The sequence below is a fragment of the Engystomops pustulosus genome, chromosome 8 (assembly GCF_040894005.1).
Source record: "Engystomops pustulosus chromosome 8, aEngPut4.maternal, whole genome shotgun sequence".
Lineage (NCBI taxonomy): Eukaryota > Metazoa > Chordata > Amphibia > Anura > Leptodactylidae > Engystomops > Engystomops pustulosus.
In genome coordinates this window covers 81950214-81972655 of record NC_092418.1, presented here as the reverse complement: position 1 = coordinate 81972655, position 22442 = coordinate 81950214, and the positions used below count along the sequence as shown (strand labels likewise).

Here is a 22442-nt window from a genome sequence, read left to right as displayed (position 1 = left end):
ATCAAAATAAAGCATGATAAACCAGGGACATTACTCATAGATCCAGGCGCAGTCACTGTGGTAACCGTCTTATATTTGTTATCCATGGCCTCCTTACCTTCTAAAATCAGCTTTTAAAATTAGGCTAATGAGCCACACCCTGCGCCTGCTTTAATCTCATGGCAGCAGAGGAAGTTTCAGTACATTGTGGGGGAAATGGTGATCTGACTCATTGACAGAAGTATAAAATTAGAATATAGAAGGAAGCAGGCAATAGATAAGAAATAAGAAGATTACCATTGCTTGGATCTATGGCTGCATTCACACACATGTATGCAACCAGCCGTATATATATATACAGCATGGAAATATAGGACTGGAGAAATCACACGTTTAGCAAGGTGCTCTGGTTTTTCACAATTGTGATGGTAGATTCCCTTGAAGTGATCTCAACCAATTTGTAGCTGCAGCAACACAAGAAAAATTACCAAACTGGTTCCTGTTGTTTTAGTACATACCTTGTGCATTGCTAAAATACCAGATTTTTAATGCAATATATGAGCTATATATAGCCACAGGGGGTGTTAGGTTTTTTTTTTACATAGTACATAGAGGGTGGCGGCAATGTTAACAGCTCCATTCACTCTATGGTGGTAAATTGTGGTCTAGATGGCTTCACATGCAACATAAAACGTGGCAAACTGTGGAGCATGTTCTGACCTAAACTAAGCCAGCTTATAGGTGGTGTAAAGTTTGACTAGACAGTCTTAAAGAATAGCAGGCATTCAAAAATATTTTGTTAATGGCTGGTTTAGGTGAAGAAAATACATTTTGTAATAAATTTTGCCTGAAAAAAAAAAAAGCTTCCATGACCTCTTATTAATCTTGCCCTGTCGGCTCTTGGCATTGCTCAGACCTGTCTGCAGTGATAGAGGAAGCCTATACAAGTAGCATCCCAGTGGGTAAGAGATTGGCAAGTATATACCTCAGGTAGTGAGGCTAGTAGGTATACGGACAACCGGCATATGGCATGGCTGCATCCACTGGTTGAGTAAGAAGGCCGCAAATCTGAATCCTTGGTCTTTGGGGCAGCGCGTCCAATCCACTGGTGCTTTTCTTGCACCTAAAACCCCAAGAGTAAGAGACAGACATGCTGCATCAGAGGACAGAATGGGGCAGATCTATCAAGCTGTCTGAAAGTCAGAATATTTCTAGTTTCCCAATGTCGACCAATCACAGCTCCCCTTTAAAATATTCATGAGCACTGGTAAAATGAAATCTGAGCTGTGATTGGTTGCCATGGGCAACTAGAAAAATTCTGACTTTCAGACAGCTTGATAAATCTGCCTCAATGTCTTCAGTAGATTTCTAGAAGTTTTATAGCAATATTTTATCAGGACTGAGCCCTATAGATGTAATTAAAAGGATTATCCAGAGGAAGAAAATCATGGCTGCTTTCTTCCCAAAACAGCTCCACACCTGACCATGGTTTGTGTCGGTACTGCAGCTAAACATTATAGAAATGAATGAAGCTTAATTGCCATACCACACACCACCCATGGCCAGGAGAGGTGCAGTGTATAGAAGCTACGTTTTTCAACTTCTGTAAGACTCTGACAAGAGAGATGTTATCTACTGCAAAACCTCTATGTATGTATTCTGCGCATTAAAGACTGATCACAGCAACTATACATTTATGTAAAAAAATTTTAAATGACGGCAATTCTTTGAACTGTACAAGATTTATCTTCCATCAGTCCCTTTAATAATGACCATTCAGTATTAGAAAATGTCTGGCTTAAAATACAGGGTAACGATGAACGATTCCCATTGCATACAATGAACACAAATGTTTCACCACTCCCCATTTTGTAATTAAAACTAAATTAGTCTCCACTTTGTTTCATAATTTAGTTTTTGGGTCAACTACATTTGTGCAAATCATCTGGATTAACATGGATTTAAAAGATAATGGTGGAGATTTATCAGGGCTTGAACACCAGTTTTCTGCCATCTGAAGGGTGCGGTGCCACACGTGGGCTCACAGGGCTGGGCATACCGGGCAAGTGCCGCTGCGGCCCACATAAAACTGTACATAAGGAATCCATGGGGGTTAGGGTGGTTTACATAAAATATGCCGCCACGTGAGTTCACTGCAAAGGGGCCCACTGAGGCTCTGTTACCCAGGGGCCTACTGAAACCTGGAGCCGACCATGCATGCACATTACCTATAGCGCAATTATAAATCCTCTAAATTCCCCACCAACGTTGACTACTTGCAGCTGCTTCTAGTGGGAGTGTAATCCATACTATTTTATTATAGTCATTATAATATTGTATGCATAGCATGCAGGTTGATTCCTCTGGATCAAGGGTGGAATTTTACGGTGACACTTATGTAGAGATATATGTATATTGCACGATGATAAACCTTATATAAAACTGCTCTGCCCCTTTAGCGTAGGGCAACGAAAAATGACAAGCACATGACATCACAGAGAATATATTTATTCTTAAACCTGTGAAATGGTTGGTTTGTTGCCTCCTAGATACACAATGCATTGCTCCTGTTGAAATAATCCTTTTCGCCAGCAAATACGTATAGATGTTCTTTAAACAAAAAAAAACTAAAATTGCTATTGCTTTAACAGTCCTATGTTTTTTGTTTTTTTTTAAATAATCAATTAGGTTTTCGTTATGTCCCCACATTTAGAATAGGAATGAATCCAGAGCGGAACAACCTAATGATTAAATATAATCCATATCTTGTTACACCAATCTGTATTCTTCAGCATTCTTCACCTTTAAGAATTGGCATAATGGGGGGTGGCCATGGTGGTGTGAAGTGTGCCGTATCCAGTGGCTGGGGTGCTCCTGCCCAACTATTGCCAACTGGCGGAGGCTGCAGCGCAATTCAACACCAGGCAGAACCTGTCGTAGCACTGCCTGGCAGCACCTCCTGTGGATTTGCCATTATGCGCCAGTGTATAATAAGTCCCCCCCATATATATAAGAACCAAAGCTATACCTTTTTACTGTATGTGGATAAGCTACGAAGGCTTGTGGCAGAAGGCTTTATTTGTCAATCAACCAAAAACGCACTCTGTTCAATGAATTAGATTTGCCTAGCAAATCCATCAATTCTGAGTTTCCACGGATCAAGCAAACCGTTTTGTAGATTAGCAGACACACAGACACCATCTTTGATATAGGTGGCGATTTCAGTTAAAAGCCAATGTTGGCTTACATTCATCTTGGCCTACTGCTATCCTCATCTGCATTCACAGTTCTGCAGGTGCCAAGTTAAAGGGCTATTCCCATCTGGGAATTCACATGTAATTTAATTCATGGCCATGTACATACATTTCTTAAATTGGATGTTGTTAAAAAAAGAATTGTACCTTTGTCATGGTAATTTTCCATAAATGTTGCCATGAAACTAGATAGATGTCCTTGGTGGCCACACATGTAGTATTGAGGAACATGACCAGTTGGATTTAGCGTTAAATACCACAGGACGGCTGTGAGACATGCAGTAACTTCATATGCAAGATAATATGCAAGAACTATTTATTTCTTTGTACAATCCCTCCAGCAGCTGTAGTCGTATCCAAGGACAGCCATCTCGTTTCTATGGGACAAAATGGCTACATTTATGGGAAATTATCTTCACACAGGGAATTTAATGAAACATCAATGCCCCTTTAAAGCGATTCCAGCATCCCCTTCTGATACAGAGTCTGTATACTGATTTGCCTACTAGAAAGTACAGTCTTTGTAAAAAGCATGGTATGAAATAAAAATCAAAACAAAATAAAGAAGTACAGTATTCCTACTTTTGAGTGGCACCGTGACAATAACTTGATGGCGTTGAGCCCCCCAAACTGGTGTGTATATATACACATCGCTCTATGCAAAGGAAAAGTTATGGAATTGAATTTAGAAAATTTTGGAAAAGTCTCTACTTTTGCACCAATGCAAGTTGTAGTTATGAAATAATAAACCGAAAAGGGGTAGTGAAACTCCTCCACACAGATGGTTAATTTTTACATTTTGTGAATAACCTTGCAAAATTTTTGGCGGTCTGCACAGCCACCTTATAAGAAAACATGTAACGTAGGGAATGGAGAATAAAACATGTAGAAATGTCTGAAATTTGGCCATCTCTATTCCATGTATCCATGTGTCCATGTATAGATAGGACATTATGTCAGGGATAAATGGTGGATGGGACAACAGGTAAAGGCACATTAGGGGAATTCCCATTGGTGACTTATAAAACCCGAGGACTCATTTTACAAGACTCTGTTACCTAGAACTGCACCGAGTATTTGAAAATTGCATGTGTCTTAACAAGCCCTTAAAATTCTATCCATTATAAGATTGCATTTTACGAGAGCAGCAGTCCCTCATTTTGTAAAGCAGCAGATTCCCCCAGCAATGGACGGCGGGGAGGAGGGGGTGGAATGTAAACCTTTAACCCCCAAATGTAAGGAATTGTCCCGTGTAGCTATTATAGAGGAATACAGCAATGTGCTTTTCTTTTTACCCCAGAGCAGCAGCAACAGGACAAAAACCGGAACACGAGATTTGCAGGAAATAATGAGAAAAGAGAAGGCACATCCACAAAGAAGAAAAAATAAAAGACGTCCCTGACTGTTTGCAGAAGAGGTCAGTGACGAGCACTGTTATATAGCAATTACATATGGTCCAGCCCCTGATTATAACCTCCAGGGGAAGAGAGAGACCTAGATACTACAAATCACACTGCGCTCCAGTGACAGTATATGCTCATCCCTGAGAAAAGTGGAAACCATATCCCAAGACTGAATGCTCCAACCTCTGGAGCAAGTCTTTGTTATCTGAATACTCCCACTCGGATGGAGAGCGAGGCTTCCGTCTTCCGCATGATGGGGCGAACTTTCTCATTGCAAAGTGCTGAACTGTGAAAGAGAAAGGGAAGAGAAGAAGCGGAGGTGAAAGCAATTATTACTGACATTGTAGCATCGATATATAACAAGATGGTGACAATAAAGAAGACATTTCCGCCCAGGTGGTAGATACAGAGTAATGTTCAATAATCCCAACATTAAAAAACCATAGACTAAGGTTTTTGAAATAAACTATATTAAACATTATTTGGCTCCATGCTAGTTTTCATATTCATGGCCCAAGGGGGCGTGTAGGCAAACTAGCCCTGTCCCTCCTGTGGTAAACACACACTTTTTTTTGTCATACTTCAAATAAAGCCTCCATTCTCCCTCCTCTACCTCATCTCACTAATTGGAGTTAGCCGCTACAGAGCAGAGAAAGTGGAGAACAACCGCAAGATGAGGTAGAGGAGGGGTGGGGGAGGAGAAGCAGGGAGGACGGCCTGAAGAGACGAGGTAGACGAGGGGTGGGGGGAGGAGAAGCAGGGAGGACAGACCCACAAGACGAGGTAGAGGAGGGTGGGGAAGAAGAAGCAGGGAGGACGGACCCACAAGACGAGGTAGAGGAGGGTGGGGGAGAAGAAGCAGGGAGGACGGACCCACAAGACGAGGTAGAGGAGGGGGGGGGGAGAAGAAGCAGGGAGGACGGAGCCACAAGATGAGGTAGAGGAGGGGTGGGGGAGGAGAAGCAGGGAGGACGGCCCGACAAGACGAGGTAAACGAGGGGTGGGGGAGAAGAAGCAGGGAGGACGGACCCACAAGACGAGGTAAACGAGGGGTGGGGGAGAAGAAGCAGGGAGGACGGACCCACAAGACGAGGTAGAGGAGGGTGGGGGAGAAGAAGCAGGGAGGACGGACCCACAAGACGAGGTAGAGGAGGGTGGGGGAGAAGAAGCAGGGAGGACGGACCCACAAGACGAGGTAGAGGAGGGGGGGGGGGGGAGAAGAAGCAGGGAGGACGGACCCACAAGACGAGGTAGAGGAGGGGGGGGGGGAGAAGAAGCAGGGAGGACGGAGCCACAAGATGAGGTAGAGGAGGGGTGGGGGAGGAGAAGCAGGGAGGACGGCCCGACAAGACGAGGTAGACAATGGGTGGGGGAGGAGAAGCAGGGAGGACGGACCCACAAGACAAGGTAAACGAGGGGTGGGGGAGAAGAAGCAGGGAGGACGGACCCACAAGACGAGGTAGAGGAGGGGTGGGGGAGGAGAAGCAGGGAGGACGGACCCACAAGATGAGGTAGAGGAGGGTGGGGGAGAAGAAGCAGGGAGGACGGAGCCACAAGATGAGGTAGAGGATGAGTGGGGGATTGATTTGAATAATGACAAAAAAAAGATAGCGTTTTACTACAGGAGGGGAGGGGACTCAGCTTCTTTGCTTTCATGCCTCTGGGACAGGGGTAATTCAGTGTACGGAGCTGTAAGTGGTGTCAATTTTTGCAAGAGAAGATGACATTTTCCGTGCTACCAATTTTAGGACTGTATGGCCTTTTGACCACTTATTAAATTTTGCATTAAATGTTGCAAAAAGTGGAATTTGCGCTATTTTCTCAGAGTTAGAAGCCAGGAATAACAGTTATTACATTTTGATAGATCGGACATTTTGGGAAGCGGCGATACCAAACATGTTTAGGATTTCTACGATTTATTTTCTAGGGAAAGGGGGGGGGGTAATTTTAATTTTTATGTTTTTTTGTTTAACTTTTTTTTTTTCTGTTTACTACTTTTCAGCCCCAGTAAGGTACTTTAACCCTAAGTTGTCTGATTGATTCTACCATATCCTGCCATGCTACAGTATATGGTGATTTTTCTGCTCATTTATTACAATGTGCAAATCTCAGGTCTTTGTATGACCCAAGGCTGTCATGGTTGCATGGTTGTAACAGATTGCCGCTCCCCTGTGACGTCATTAGGAGCGACGATGCAAGCCAATATGCAGCAAACATCTGCCTTGTATAGAGAGGGCTCAGCCCGTGAGCACTCGCCTTACACCTGCAGCCGTTGTGTCACATTCTAATACGTCACACGCCAGTAAGGGGTTAAGCCACGTCCACATGGAATAGAAGAAATCTGTTTTGTTATTGCAGTAGCTTTTACACTTTGTATTTAAATCTCATAGTGACATAAAAAATTATATTACCTCTTCTTTTTGCCTTCTGCAATCTGTCTTTGTTTTTCTTTCGCTATAAAATCTGCTTCTGAGCTGAAGTCCACTCTGTCATCTACTAAGAGGTTCTTTTGGAAAAAAAATAAAAACTAGTGAACACACAGAGGCAGATATGATCCCTAAAATATTCCAGGGATCTGGTGCAAAGTGTGCTATATTTATCACCTATCTAGACAGTGTAACTAGTGTATAATATTTTTTTCTGCAGCATTTTACAGATCATGGAATACATATACAAACAAAACAAGACATTGCGGAGCAATAACACGGTCAGATGGAATAATAGAAACGAGGGTCTATACGACTTTCTACGGTTTAACTTCCGATGGTATTATTACATTTGGTAAAAGTGCAAAATCGGATCAAAAATCTGATGTACATACTTTTGTGTAAAAACTACAAAAGTGCTTAAGGAATGATACCTTTATTGGCGAACCAGAAAAATTATATTTGGTGCCAGTTTTCAGGGCACACAGGCCCCTTCTTCAGGCATGGATACAGATAAAAACACAACATTTGAGGGATGTTACACTAAGATAATTATAGTTATCTATAGTTATATATGGTGAGACTCAATTAAGATAAGGCGGGACATTAAAACAGGAGTTTAGGTTACACAGAGAAGGGCCATGGTGGGGGGTGGCCTAGGATGGCAGGGGTCTGGAGTTAGTCTCTTGTGGGGATTGAAGCAAGTCAATGTAATGAGCCATAAACCCAGGTGCAATATTGAGGCCTTGAGTCAGTGACTGGAAGGGCATCATCAGCTTGATCTCCAAAGTTTGCCTCTCTGTTATCCTTTCAGTATAAGGACCTTTAAATCCTCCACGCTGTGGCCTGGTCCAGAAAAGTGTTTCCCCACAGGTGTATCCATCCCCTCGCTTATGGCGTGTCTGTGAGAATTCATCATGCTCTGAAGTTTTTGTTGAGTCTCCCCAATGTATATACTGTTTTTGCGACAGTGTTCATGCACAGTATCATGTACACAAGATTGGAGGATCTAGAGGAGAATGTGCCCAGGATTTTATACTCCTGTTGTGTGTTAGGGATGTGGACTGTGCTTGATGATAGAACATGGGCACAAGTCTTGCATCTTTTGTTGTTGCAGGGAAAAGTGCCTGTCTGTGCCAGTCTTACCATGAGATTCCTCATGTTTGGTGGCTGTTTGTAGGCAAGGAGGGGTAATATGTCCTTTAGCCTGTTGTCCTTATGAAGAATGGCTTGAAGATCTGCTACAATTTTCTTCAAAAGCTTCATTTGGGGGTTGTACATGACCACTAGGGGCCCTCTGCACTTGTCCTCTTTCTGTTGGTATTCCAGCAGGCTGCTCCTTGGAATCCTTGTAGCCCTGTGGATCTATGTATCTATAATCAGCGGGTGATATCCCTGTTGCAAGATGTGTTGTTCTCTATCCTCACTCTCTGAGCAGATCCGGATGTATCTCAGAACTTGGCTATAGACAATGGATTTCTTGATATGTTTTGGATGAAAACTGTTCCACTTTAGGTATGCCGGATGACCTGTGGGTTTTTTTTATAAATTGTAGTTTGTATAATATTGTCCTTAATGTATATGGTTGTGTCCAGGAAATGTACCTTGGATTTAGAGTAGTCCAGGCAGAGTTTTGTGGCAGGATGAAATTTGTTAAAATTTCTGTGGAAAGATAACAGGTCATCCTCAGATCCTGACCAGATAATAAGCAGGTCATCAATATAGCGGAAGTATACTAGAGGTTTAGTGGCGCAGGTTGTTACAAACTCCTCCTCTAGTTAGGCCATGAACAGGTTGGCATACTGTGGTGACATTCTGCTTCCCATGGCACTTCCCATACATTGCAGGTAAATGTCCTCACCAAAGGAGAAATAATTGTGATGCAGTACAAACCTGATGAGCTGTAGGACAGGTTCTGTGGCCATGTTGTTTTTCTGCAGAAAGTATTTACAGGCAGCTATAGCATCTTCATGTGGGATGTTGGAATAGAGGGATGCAACATCCATTGTGCCATCTGGTAGTGGACCCAGGTTGGGAAGTTTGCGGAGGATGTCGGTGGTGTCTTGGACATAGCTAGGTGTCTCCTTCACTAAAGGTTTTAAATTGTTCTCCACCCAGCCAGAGATACCCTCAGTTAGAGTTCCAACAACAGAAATGATTGGTCTCCCTGGATTGACACCTTTATGTATTTTCAGTAGCATGTAGAGTGTACCTATTCTGGGAGTGTTTGGTATTAGGTCCAGTAGAGTCAGATATTGGGTCGAAGCCAGTAAGTTCTCTAGTACATTGCACAGTGGGATCGTCCCTCAACGGTGTGTAGTATCTTTCATCAGAAAGTTGTCTGTTTGCTTCCTGAATGTAATCTGTATTGATTATTACCACAGCTCCAGCTTTGTCTGCTGGTTTGATGACAAGATCTTTGTTGGACTTTGATTGTATGGCTTTCCTTTCTTCTATGCTTAGGTTGTCCGTGACGTTGTGATTTCTGTCCAACAACTCCGATTTCACTTTATTTCGGAAACAATCTATGTAGTAGTCCAATGTTTGATTAAATCCGCGTTGTGGGGTCCAATTAGACTTTTTCTTCTTTTTTGATTTTGTCATAAAAGAATTCTTTCAGTCATAATCTGCGAAAAAAATTCTTCTACATCGCTGCAAAATAGAACCTTGTCAAGTGGTTTTGTGGGACAAAATGTTATCATTTTGAAAAAAACATGCTGAGTCTGCAGATACAAACATCCATAAAGGTATCATTCCTTAAGCACTTTTGCACAAAAGTATTCACATCAGATTTTTGATTTTTCCTGGCTAGCACGGTACTTCTACAATTTTCTCAACACAGTAAAACCGCTTATACAAAAGATAAAACCTACCTTGACGCCAATCACATCACCATCTTTCAGGAGATACGGCGCCCCCTGAAGGTTTTCAGTTTTCTTTTTCTTCTTTTTCTTCGAAACATGCTGAGTCTGCAAATACAAACATCCATAAGTAGTCTACTTTATCATAATTAAAACAAAATGGGTCAACATTTTGGATCACTTCATTGTAAAGAAAATTTGTGTTGTCAAAACAGATCAATATTTGCAATTATGCGAGTGCAGACATTACCCAACATTCATACTCACCCAACTGGATATTGGAAGCCATTCATGTTTATCTGGAAAGTACTTTGCAATCTCAACTTTGTCCACAGGTAAAGAGCAATGGTTGGCAATCTTCTGACGCAGAGCAGAGGCTGTGCATCCGCGAGAGATATTCCAAGCAATGTCTACAGAAGGGAAGTACCGACACTCCCCAGGGACAGAAAGCTGGACACGCAGAAGCATATCCTGAGGTCTAAGTTTTAAGAAGGAAATCCAAAAATTAGCTACCTGCTCCTAAAATCATGTCAATTTACATGAATGATAAACATGGCCAATATTCACCCTAGAATCTCCTCCATCTGTAGCAGCTCCACACAAAGTGTTGTGTTAATACCCAGTTTGTAGTCACTGCAAGAAATACAGAATAAAGCATTACTATGATCAAGAAAGAATCAAAATTGTATGTGTATTGCCCTCTGCCCCCAGGCTGCAATGATCAGCTGTAAGGTGTCTAATGAAGCTTTATTGATAATCCTTGGTCCCATTATAGCAATAAGTTAAGAAAATCCAACTGGGACAAATTTTTTTTTTTTTCAATTCTGAGTTACATACAAATTCAACTTGAGAACAAACCCAAGGAACCCATCATATATGTAACCCAGGGACTGTCTGTACTTGTATTGATGATAATAATGATACATTACAACGAGGATAAGGTTTGAAGCTTTCTTGCTTTCATTGGTTTCATTTGAAAGCTTCCTGAATAAATTGATTGTTAAAGATCCAGCAGAAGCCACTACCAGCTATAGGTCTTTATGAAAAGACAGGTGCCAGTGCATTCCCTTAGAAAGCAGTGGTATTATGTCCCCCCCTGATCTCAACAGATACCATATAATTACTGTGAGTGTAACCCCCTATCTTCATGAAGTGCCTTAATAAATTCACCTTATTTGTAAGTGATTTAACCGTAGCAATTTCCCCAAACGTTTGTTGTCCAGGGTCCAGATACGAAGGAAGTCAGGAGAGGGAATACCATGAGCATCAAAAACAGTTAATGTCATAATCTGAAAAGAAGAAAAAAGAAAAGAAAAGAAAAACAAAAATCGTATGTAACTTGTAACTGATTCTGTAAAATGTGGAAGATGCTAACTTAATAGTAACTGAAACAACTCAGCACATAAGCGATAATACACATTAGATTCTGAAGCTTAGCCAAAAGAGATTCCTCCAAAATACAGACGGTTCCCTACACCTGACTTACAGATGACCCCTAGTCACCTCTGGATGTTGGTAATTTACTGTACTTTAGCCTTAGGCAACAATAAACAGCTATAACAGTTATTAAATGTGTCTGTAATGAAGCTTTATTGTTAATCCTGGTTCTTATGACAATCCAACATTTTTAAAATCCAATTGTCACCAAAAACATTTTGTCTGGAGTAACAATTATAAAATACATAGGGGCTTATTTACTAAGGGTCCACGGATCGCATTTCCGTCGGACTTCCCGAAGTTTTCGAGATTTGCGCCGCTTTGACAGGTATTTAAGGAGGGGATTGTGGCACACACGATATGATTTTTTGGGCACAGCGGCCGCAGGATTTAAGAATCAAATTGTGTCGCAACCAATGCACTTACATACACCGGGATGAAGATGGTGAACTCCAGCGGACCAGAGCAGGATATCGAGTGCACAAAGTTAGTGAACCACGGCACAGTCCATTGTCGTCGGGCAATGCACTTTCAGGAACTTCTCCGGTAGGGTAAGTAAATGTGCCCCAAAGTTCTGACTTGCATACAAATTCAACTTGAAAACAAACCTAAAGAACCTATCTCGTACGTAACCTGTGGACTGCCTGTACACAACTCCAAATATGATACCTCAGGTAGAAACGTTACATCCTCCAGACATCTGCCATCAGGCGTGAGTAACCCTAACACAGATGGATAACCAGTCCAGACGCTATTGGTGGGTTTCTCCTATGTAATAGGTATAAACAGTCTAAGTTCTAAATAAATAGATACCTGGAATTTAAGGTCTTGTAGTGAAGCATCTTTGGAAATCTCTATGTGGCACACGAAGCAGAGGTCAGTCTCCACGTCCTCTTGTAAGGAATTATCTTTAAAAAGCAAAATAAAGAACTAAAGAACTTGCTGAATGTCCAATGAGAACAGAAAGGCAGATGATGTCCCAAACCAGAGTAAGTATATATGAGTTGCCATAAATTTTGTAATCCCAAATCAGCATCTTTGCATTAATTTTACCATCAGTGTTGAGAATAGGATGGTGACTGATATATGTGAACACATTTTTTTTTGTTTTACTAAATCTTTATTTCCAATACTTAAACCATTAGAGTATGCAACAACATACATACACACAGGGTGAGAGCTCGAGAGCCAGATGATGTCCCTGGCTCTCGGGCAGAGGGTAGGAGTGGCTGGCAATGTTAAGTGTGCATAATTAGCAGCTAAAAGAGCGCAGGGCCACATGTATGATGTAAACAGGAGCGCCCGGCTCCTTAGCATATCTTATAACTCTATTTTTCTCCGGAATAAAGCCATTGCCACACTATTCAAGATATGTCCCAGGGTCCAGCACAGCAGGCCAGCAAATAGGTGTATTCGGTTGAAAACTTGACTACCCAATGGCAGATTTCCTTTAAGACTGATATTTTTTTTATGTTGAGCTGCAGTAATAGAGCATGGACCCTACATGAGGCATAGACAACTGGTCACATAAGAGTTTCTATCCATACTATCTTTACATTTGTGTTTTTTTCTTTCCTGTGGTGTGCTATCAATCATATGATGCCTCAGCAGTGCACCACATGACAAGGCAGAGAAATCCCCATCTCTGCAAGCTACCGCCACACAGAAAAAAATCTTCTCAATCTGTATTCTCCATGTTGTAAGCATACTCATGAATTAAGCTTTGATCCTCTTATTTATAACTATGTGACAGTAACCTGTCTATTTAGTATGGGTAACTGTGATGGATAAGGATTTCTGTCCCCCTGTGGAGAACATGTGTACAGTCCACGCAACTTTACACTGGACACAAAACTATTAAGGAAAAATTATAAGCCTTTTATCCCCATAAACAGACTACAGTAAAAAGGATATTGTCAGTGGTGGAGTAATGCAACCAAAGAACAAAATCTCCTTAATGAGGCTAAATAAAGAAAAGTTTTGAATCTTATAGGAACCTACCTTCAAGTGCAATTGCATGAGAGGCGACATGGTTTACAGAGTTCTGCTGTGTCTTGGGACAGTATAGCCATATTGGTAATTTTAGGAAGCCCTGTGAAGAAATTAATACATATAATAAATTGTATTATTGGCAACAATATAGGTCAGAGGTAACAAAGTTATCTGAAATAGAAGTTTACCGATAGCACTGACCTTGGGTGGAAGTCTTCCTTCGGTAATAACAAATATGTCCCCAGATCGAATTTTTAAATCCTTCAATGAAGAATCCTAAAATTCAGGAGGAGGAGGATAAATATATTATAAGGGATGTCCTGCCCCCTCTGACTGCCTTTTCACACATTGGAGTCAGGACTGTCAAGGCCAAAATTAAAAAGTTGGATATAGTTTTTTTTAGCCACATATTTTGCCTATCCACTATAAAATTTCTAAATTGATGAAAATTATTAAAAAAAATACATTAAATAGGTGCTGGTGTGAAAGAGCTATGTTTTGCCTGGCCCCAGTTTTAACCACTTTTAAGAGGTTTCATTTAAGAGAACCTTTTTCGTAAGGATTTAGGTCCTCAAACTGTCACCAAGCAGTTATCGCGGACAATGTCCTTCTATATTCTGGAACATCAAGTGATTACACAGTATCTCAACACTGTAACCAAATCACCTATGAGGTGTCACGTGGGTGGAAACAAATCAAGCAGGCCTGACCCCTTCTGGCTTGACCGATGTCCCATAGGACCAGTAGATCATCATTTTAGATCTTCAGTTGCTCCCACTAACACAGGTGATGATATTTCTGGACTATGGGACATCAATCAACCCAGGTGAGAGCATCCAAACAAGAATTTTTTGGAAAATATAACTTTTCGGTTTTTACAACATGACAGTATTAAAGTTTTGGAAACCCATGACATAATATTAACATTTTTCCCACTAAAGTATATGATATATTTCATTATTATATATTATTTTTCACTAGGCACTTTCGAATATAAAGTCTCTACATAGCAACGTTCTATTAAAATGTTGCTGAGGAGAGCCTGTTCCAAGTACAGCGTGTACTCTGGAAGCATGGAAGACACACGAGTAGTGAGGGATCACACCTAACTCGAAGCGTGTGCTTGGAAAAATGAAACAAATGCTATTATAACAAAAGAAAAAAGTTTAATAAATAAGACAGAAAAAACACTGGCAAAAGTGAAGTTAACTCCCCACAAAAAAAAAAATAATTCATACGATTGAAGAAAATAAAGTGAGATGACAGCAGCGTATTAAACGGAAGCATCATCCAATGCCCCTACCTCTTCAGTCAGCGGATCTCCAGCTTCATAACACCAGTCCATCTTTCTCAGGTGCCACCCAGCATCACCTAATAATACATTGTCTATATTTGAGGGTGCAGTCACTCGTCGCTTATAACGCATGCGTTTAAAAATGCATTGAAACAGCTAAAGAGGGATTTGCCTAATTAAACAGCTCTTAACACTTGCGTTTACAAAACGCAGCCATTAACGTATGCATTAACATCGCGTTAACATAAGTCTTTGTTAACATGTGTGTTAACGCATGCCTTAACATTTGCGTTTTGTAAATGCAAGTGTTAACAGCTGTTTAAATAGGCAAATCTCTCTTCAGCTGTTGCAATGCATTTTTAAACGCATGCGTTAAACGTGGTGTGTGACTGCACCCTAAAATGGTTGCTTCAATTAAATCAATTACATATTAGCAGGATAAAGGCAAATACAGGTTGGTTTCACATTAGCGTTTTCTCTTCCTGGCTTCAGTGATTTTTTTTTTTTTTACTGATGCCTAAGGTCATAACGCGATGCTAGCGCACAGGGGGGCGGTCCTCGGCCCGAACGCACATGCAGTTCCAGGGAAATGCATGCGATTGATAAGCCGATCGCATGCGTTTCTCTGCGTTATAAACGGACGCCTAGAGGCACGTGTGACCGCGGCCTAAGGGTGGTGAAACACATGGCATTTTAAGCAGTTTTTTACAATCGGAAAACACACTAACTAAAAACGGCCTAAAAAAAGCCATGCGTGCCACCACCCTTACTGAATCATTCTTTACAAGGGGCTTTTTCAGTTTATTTTTCAATGATCCAATGTTGTCAGTGAACACAAAAAGAACAGGTTCTAAACCGATCACAGATCAGTGAAAAAAACTGAAGTGTGAAAAAGCCCATTAAAAAAAAGCCAGGAAGAGAAAACCAAATCTGTATGTGTCCATATGCCAGAATGGGTTCAGTGAAAAATCCTTGAATGCATACATGCATTTCCATGTGTATATGGTAACAGTGTAAGTGGAAATGGACCCTTGTGCTAGTTATCTCAAGGATGGGAGTTCACTCCCTCCACATGCCCAAACTGGGTGTGGGTTGGAAAACCCAGTGGGGAAGGGGATATTTGTGGTGAACTGGTAGGGAAGGGGATATTTATGTAACTTCTGCACCAGAAAACTAGTGGATGGCAAAATAATTTTCCCCCAATCTCTCTACAGTATTTCTACGCTGACTGACAAGAATGACCCGTGCAACCCAGGTATTGATCCAAAATCTCTTTGACTGTCACTTTGGTAACAAATACCGCACATGGTGCAGATTTTGACTGGGCAGGGTTATCTAAACAGGAGTCCTCTTTAAATATACCATATATATTTTTTGTTAATTCATATAGTTTTTAATCTACACTTCTTTAGTCTTACCTGGTAATCCAGCTTTTTGCAGCATTTGATCCAAGCACTGAAATAAAACATAAGCAATGGAGATCCCCAAGACTGAACAAGTCATCTCCCCCATTTGAAAAGCACACCCCCATTTGAGAGAATCTCAAATATTAATATTCTTGACATTATATTCTTTTAACATAATAAAAACGCACATTACCAGTTTGAAAAAACAAACTTAGAACTTGACTTAGTTTTATATACTAAATACTGCAATCTAATGTCTAGCCATTAAAAAAAAAACTTTTTTTCTCTGTCCCTTCGTATCCACACAATATGAGATAACTCAACTTGGGACAAATCATTCAACTAAGGCAGTGGTGGCGAACCTATGGCATGGGTGCCAGAGGTGGCACTCCGAGTGCTCTCTGTGGGCACTTAAGCTCAGCACAGAGTTCACCAGATAGGACTCAAAGAATCTAACAGCAGTTCCACATTTAATTTAAATCGCCAAGGAAGTATCTCAGTCTGGATTTGCCCTCCTGCTTTCAATTGTATCAGTGTCCTTAGGAGGCTGTTATGTTAGGAGAACAGTTCAACAAATAAATAAATCTTTAGTTTTGTTCTTATTTGAATTTGTTAGCAAGTCAGAACTACTATATTTTGTCATTGTAACTCAAATTATTACTCAAATTGGGTTTTGATCATTTTGGGTTTCCAAAGAAACAAAGAATAACAATAAAGCTTCATTGCAGGCACCTTACATTGATCATTGCACCTTACTGGCACCCAGAGAGCTTTACCAGAGGTCACAGTGAGCAGAGAGGTCCGTCTGTAACTAGGGGTCGTCTAAGTCAGGTGTACGTAAGTTAGGGACCACCTGTACCCCGTAAGTCAAGCATTAGTAAGATGGGTTATTGGTTCATAGTACTATATGGATGTGCCTAATTACATGATTGATAAATCTCCTCCAGCACACAGCTAATAATACAAGGAACCTAAGAATATTATCCAATTAAAAGATAAGAATTTACCTCCTTCACAGTCACAGTTTCATCCAGGATAATGTCCTGCTCCTGTCCTTCCTGGAGATCAGAGCCAAGGATAAAAGACAGAAAGACCTGAGGATAAAGACAAATAATCCAGTTAAAATTGGAGACCATACATGGTATTAAAGGATATTCACACCTGGGATATTTATGGCATATCCACTGTGTTCCATTAAGGTCTCATACATGGGAAACACTAGTCAACCTCTGCTGCATTGAGGCCACACAAGAGAATATAAATCACCATTCACTTTTATGAAGCTACAAAAAAAACTGTCAAGTTTTTTTTTCACATGCCTTTTTTATTATCTACAAGCTCTACACTAGTGCAAAAAATTGGGCTACAAATATGGAATAGGGTATAAGTTAGTAATATCCATAGTACCAAGATAGTGGCATTCTATTTGTCAACCCTTTCTAAATCTCGGTCAAAAATCATCTGGCTGGCTTTTTGAAAACCTACACCTACAAAACCACAAAACTAAGCCATTTTTAGCCAAAAATATACAAAAATCTTTATTGCATTTCATTAAAAAATTACATATTCCACAAAGGGAAAAAGAGGGGGGTGGGGGATACAAGCGGATGGTGAGGATGTCACACAGGGAACACAAAAACATGGGCATCTGGGAGAGTAATGAATATTAGAACATCATGTCACATGGGTTTAAAAATGATCGTATAGTTCATACACAAATATATGACAACAGCCATGCACGAGATACTGATAAATATTCGAACTGATGATACAGCTTTTTAAATACATAAAGTGCTCAGTGCATGTGCAAATAGTACATTGTAAACGTACCCATGTTTTCATTATGTCTCCCGTCTGCTGTGGATGGATTCCCCGACGCGCGTTTCGGCGCAAGCCTTGTGTTGTTCCTATGACTGCAGCTGGATTTTATTTAGGGATCGGCCAATGGAAAAATCGTGCACTCACCTGATTTAAATTATTAATTCAAACCGGCGGAGCTACTGGGCGCACACACGCCGGAAGGTGCCCGCCCCCAGCCCACGCTCGTCCCCGTGCACGTGACCAGTCATGTGACGGTGACGTCACACCTGGACACGTGACCGGAGGGAGAGTCATGGGAACAAGGGGCGGATCCCACCGTGTGTGCGCGCACCCCCCCGGTGTATTAACAGGTGAGAAATGTGCCAATATAGGAGTCAATGGAAGGAGAAGGAGAAAAAGCTAGTGGGATGATTCTAAGGTTACTAAAGTTTCTATTAGACATCAATTATTCCAGAACAGGGTAAATTATACATATTCTATATCGACAGTCCATAAAACCAAAGAAAGGGGAGAACAGCAAAAAAGTATATATATATAATAAACTAGTTATAAATAAGTTCTTGGGCAGATTATGCATTTATCTATTAAAGATATATGGATCAAATTGTATATTTGTTTAAAAATATATATATTATGGATCACCTCTATTTTGGGCATGGGTAGTGAAGGGAAGTGCAAAAGGTGATTGGTGAGTGTGATAGGTGATGGGGTGAGTAGATGAATAAGGTGAAAGGTGGGGGGGGGGGTGAAAATAGAGGAGGTCCATAAAAATTTCAGTATATGGCTCATTATCTTATATGACAACTTTTCAATGAAACAATATTGAAGTAAACCAGATAAAGCCTTATCTATATGTGGGTGCGATTAATAGACCATGTGAATGTATGAATGGAATATTCCCATAAAAGGACGGCACAGTGATTAATACAAAATGTGACGTAATTGTTGTTCTCATGTGAATACTTCATAATATATGTGTACATAAAAAATAATAAAAAAAAAAAATAAATAAATAAAAATTAAAAAATAAAAAATGAAAAATAAAAACGAATAAGAAAAGAATGAAAAAAGAATAAAAAGTGAAAATAATGGTGTTACAGTTAAGTCCAAGGAAGGTGTCCAAATGTACTGCCCTTAGCGTTGATTCCGAAATATCGAGGATATTCATATTCGAATCAGGATGCTGCCTTTAAAAAAAGATGTATCCATTTCCCAATTTTATAGGGGACTATCAGTTCTCCAAGGCACCTACATTTTCGCATGCTTAATCAAATGCAGATCCTGCTAAATAACTAAAATAAAATTAGTTATACAAGAAAATGAACAAACTTATGATAAAAAAGTCAAAAATTAAAAAATTAAAAACTCAGCACAACCCAGGTCGGAAGTCAGAGGAATGGTGCGTAAGTCAGAGTCACTGGTCACGTGCACGGGGACGAGCGTGGGCTGGGGGCGGACACCTTCCGGCGTGTGTGCGACCAGTAGCTCCGCCGGTTTGAATTAATAATTTAAATCAGATGAGTGCACGATTTTTCCATTGGCCGATCCCTAAATAAAATCCAGCTGCAGTCATAGGAACAACACAAGGCTTGCGCCGAAACGCGCGTCGGGGAATCCATCCACAGCAGACGGGAGACATAATGAAAACATGGGTACGTTTACAATGTACTATTTGCACATGCACTGAGCACTTTATGTATTTAAAAAGCTGTATCATCAGTTCGAATATTTATCAGTATCTCGTGCATGGCTGTTGTCATATATTTGTGTATGAACTATACGATCATTTTTAAACCCATGTGACATGATGTTCTAATATTCATTACTCTCCCAGATGCCCATGTTTTTAAGTGTTCCCTGTGTGACATCCTCACCATCCGCTTGTATCCCCCACCCCCTTCTTTTTCCCTTTGTGGAATATGTAATTTTTTAAAGAAATGCAATAAAGATTTTTGTATATTTTTGGCTAAAAATGGCTTAGTTTTGTGGTTTTGTAGGTGTAAGCTCTACACTAGTCAGATATATAACTTTGATGTTTGAAAACTGAAGTCTAATGATATTAATTGTCTATTTCCATACCTGTTAACCACAAAGGAAAATTAATATATAACTGTGGCAACTACTCCACCATGGACAAAGAACTCAGAATTTTGGGATATGTGGAGGTTATAACAGTCAGACCCCTATACTGCTGTTAAACATCTTACTGAAGATGATTTGAATTAACTTGGCTGCTGTGGATTTGGCCTTGAGCTAAACCCTGAAGTGCAGTGTTTCATTTCCCTGTACAGCAGGAAGCAGTTGATGGAGTCATGGCGCACAGAATGCTTAGATAAAGGTGAAATGGCCTAAGCTGAAGTTAGCGGACTTCAGCCATAACCAATAAAATTGCCATGGGCAAAAGATTTGTTGGTTAGGTCTACGAGTTGTAATTGATCAAATACGAAAAGAGCTTGTCTATGAATGTTAGAACACCATCGAAATGGAGGGGTTGGCCCACATGGGTAAGCTTTTTTTTTCCTCTATAAAGAACACCGGTCACCAGGAATGTAAGGTTCCTTAAGCCTGTGCTATGCTCATATTTTATAAATTCCTTTGTCAGTATTCTGAATCATTTCCTTGCCAGCTGCATGTGGCGAGTCCTGGGGGAGGGGCAGCTGCAGCCTGTGTGTGCCCGTCACATCAAGCATTCTTCCTCTCCTCCCCACACTACTTAATGCACATGACAGGTAATGGGGGGGGGGGGGTAGGAGGTGTGTGGAAGAGAGGACACAGACACACACAGGCTGCAGCTGCCCCTTCCCAGGGACTAACTGCATTCTGCTGGCAGGGAGCCAGGTGATGTGAATTAAAGTTATATAAACTACTGAAACGAGTCAGAAAGCTTGCAAAGGCATTTTAAAATCAGCATAGCAGAGGCTATTGGAACCGGTCACCAGATAAAAATGACATTTCTGGTGACAGGTTCACGTAAGCTGGTTTACAATCCGCTGGTGGTCAGGTGTAGGAATGTATGACATGTGAATATGGGATGCTAATGGACACCTACCACCAGGATGAAGGATTGTAAACCAAGCGGACTTACTTGCTGCTGTGTGTCCCCCTCTATGAGGATCTGCTCTTCTTTTAGCTTCTTGAGACATTGTTTTTATGAAAAAAAGGATTCAAAAATATGCAAAATGAGCCGGAGGAGCTCCAGGTCCCGTTGACAGCTATTAAGCTGGGAGCCCCTCAGGCTAATATGCATATTTTTTTACAACAAAAAAAATGTTTAAGTGCAGATCCTGCCAGATGGGGAACACACCAGTATGTCAGTGTGCTTGGTTTACAATCCTTCATCCTGGTGGTAGATGTCTTTCAACTGGTTAGTATAGGACTAAAAGTATCTTTTTCTTACACCTACCTCTGAACCAGTAGGCGCTCTGCCTCTGCACAGACCCAAAACACTCCCAGGTTTAATATCAGCCTCCTGAATTGTGACATGCTCAAGAACTGGGGAAAAAAAATAAAGTATGACAGAGGTTATAGATAAACTTGAGTATAGAAGATCAATAAGAATAGCAGGTCAGATCTCACCTGGGGAGAGCAGCTTTCCACTTTTGTGCACAGTTCTCAGGCAGGTGTCACCTAAAAAAAAAAATTAAATCAAATAATATCAAACAGTTTCTTTTTGAACAACAAAGCAAATGCTCATGCGCAAGAACTGCAAATATATCAACCAGAAGCCAGAAATACTCACCACATTCCTTCGGCAGCTCCAACATTTCGACAGCTTTGCTGCGGATGCTTAACATTGTCTGAATATGGGGTAAGGGGTAAAGATTATTTCCTTTATATATGATTTCTGAAGTCTGAATTGTAAAACTCAGATCAAACAAACTGTCAGGAAAATGGTAACACCCAGTTTTCAATCTATTTCTACATTTCTTATATGAGAAAGAACAGCATCACACTAGTGCCAAGAGATGGTACAGGCAGTCCCCGGGTTACGTACTAAGTTCTGTAGGTTTGTTCTTAAGTTGAGTTTGTAAGTTAAGTTTGAGTTCGTATGTAAGTCAGAACTGTATTTTTTATAATTGTAACTCCAGTCAATTTTTTTGATCTCTGTGACAATTGGATTTTAAAAATGTTGGGTTGTCATAAGAAGCAGGATTAACAATAAAGCTTAATTGCAGACACATTTAATAACCGTTATAGCTGTTTACTGTAGCCTAGGGCTAAAGTATAGTAAATTACTAACATCCAGGGGGGCGTTTGTAAGTCGGGTGTTCTTAAGTAGGGGACCGCCTGTACATGATAAAAGAGAAGCCCTGAAATCCTTTCTAAAATCCCTTTACCATGTCTGCACTTTCCCCTAGATCAGTGGTGGCGAACCTATGGCATGGGTACCAGAGGCGGCACTCAGAGCTCTTTCTGTGGGCACCCGGGGCATCACCACAGCACACCAGACAGGACTCAAAGAATCTTTCTGCAGTTCCAAGCAACTTAAAAGATGCTGCTTTCGGTCATATTTTCATACATACTTACAGAAAGAGGGAGAATGTATAGACAGGACCAAATTATCTTTGG

At 40.8% G+C, this 22442-nt stretch overlaps 1 protein-coding gene across 2 annotated transcripts in view; it reads right to left on the bottom strand.

The window, feature by feature from the left end:
* Positions 1-2466: 2466 nt before the first annotated feature.
* The window catches only part of USP40 (ubiquitin specific peptidase 40), a 35210-nt gene continuing 15234 nt past the window's right edge, over positions 2467-22442 (bottom strand). For both annotated transcript variants that reach the window (XM_072121482.1, XM_072121483.1), the window contains 15 exons: positions 21613-21670; positions 21450-21500; positions 21277-21365; positions 17060-17146; positions 16065-16101; positions 14656-14723; positions 13554-13628; positions 13362-13452; positions 12174-12268; positions 11094-11212; positions 10491-10556; positions 10191-10401; positions 9936-10031; positions 7048-7142; positions 2467-4922 (listed from right to left, as the gene is read on the bottom strand). In XM_072121482.1, the coding sequence (XP_071977583.1) occupies positions 4838-4922; positions 7048-7142; positions 9936-10031; positions 10191-10401; positions 10491-10556; positions 11094-11212; positions 12174-12268; positions 13362-13452; positions 13554-13628; positions 14656-14723; positions 16065-16101; positions 17060-17146; positions 21277-21365; positions 21450-21500; positions 21613-21670 (1323 nt within the window). In that variant the 3' untranslated portion in view covers positions 2467-4837. The remainder of the gene's footprint in view (positions 4923-7047; positions 7143-9935; positions 10032-10190; positions 10402-10490; positions 10557-11093; positions 11213-12173; positions 12269-13361; positions 13453-13553; positions 13629-14655; positions 14724-16064; positions 16102-17059; positions 17147-21276; positions 21366-21449; positions 21501-21612; positions 21671-22442) is intronic.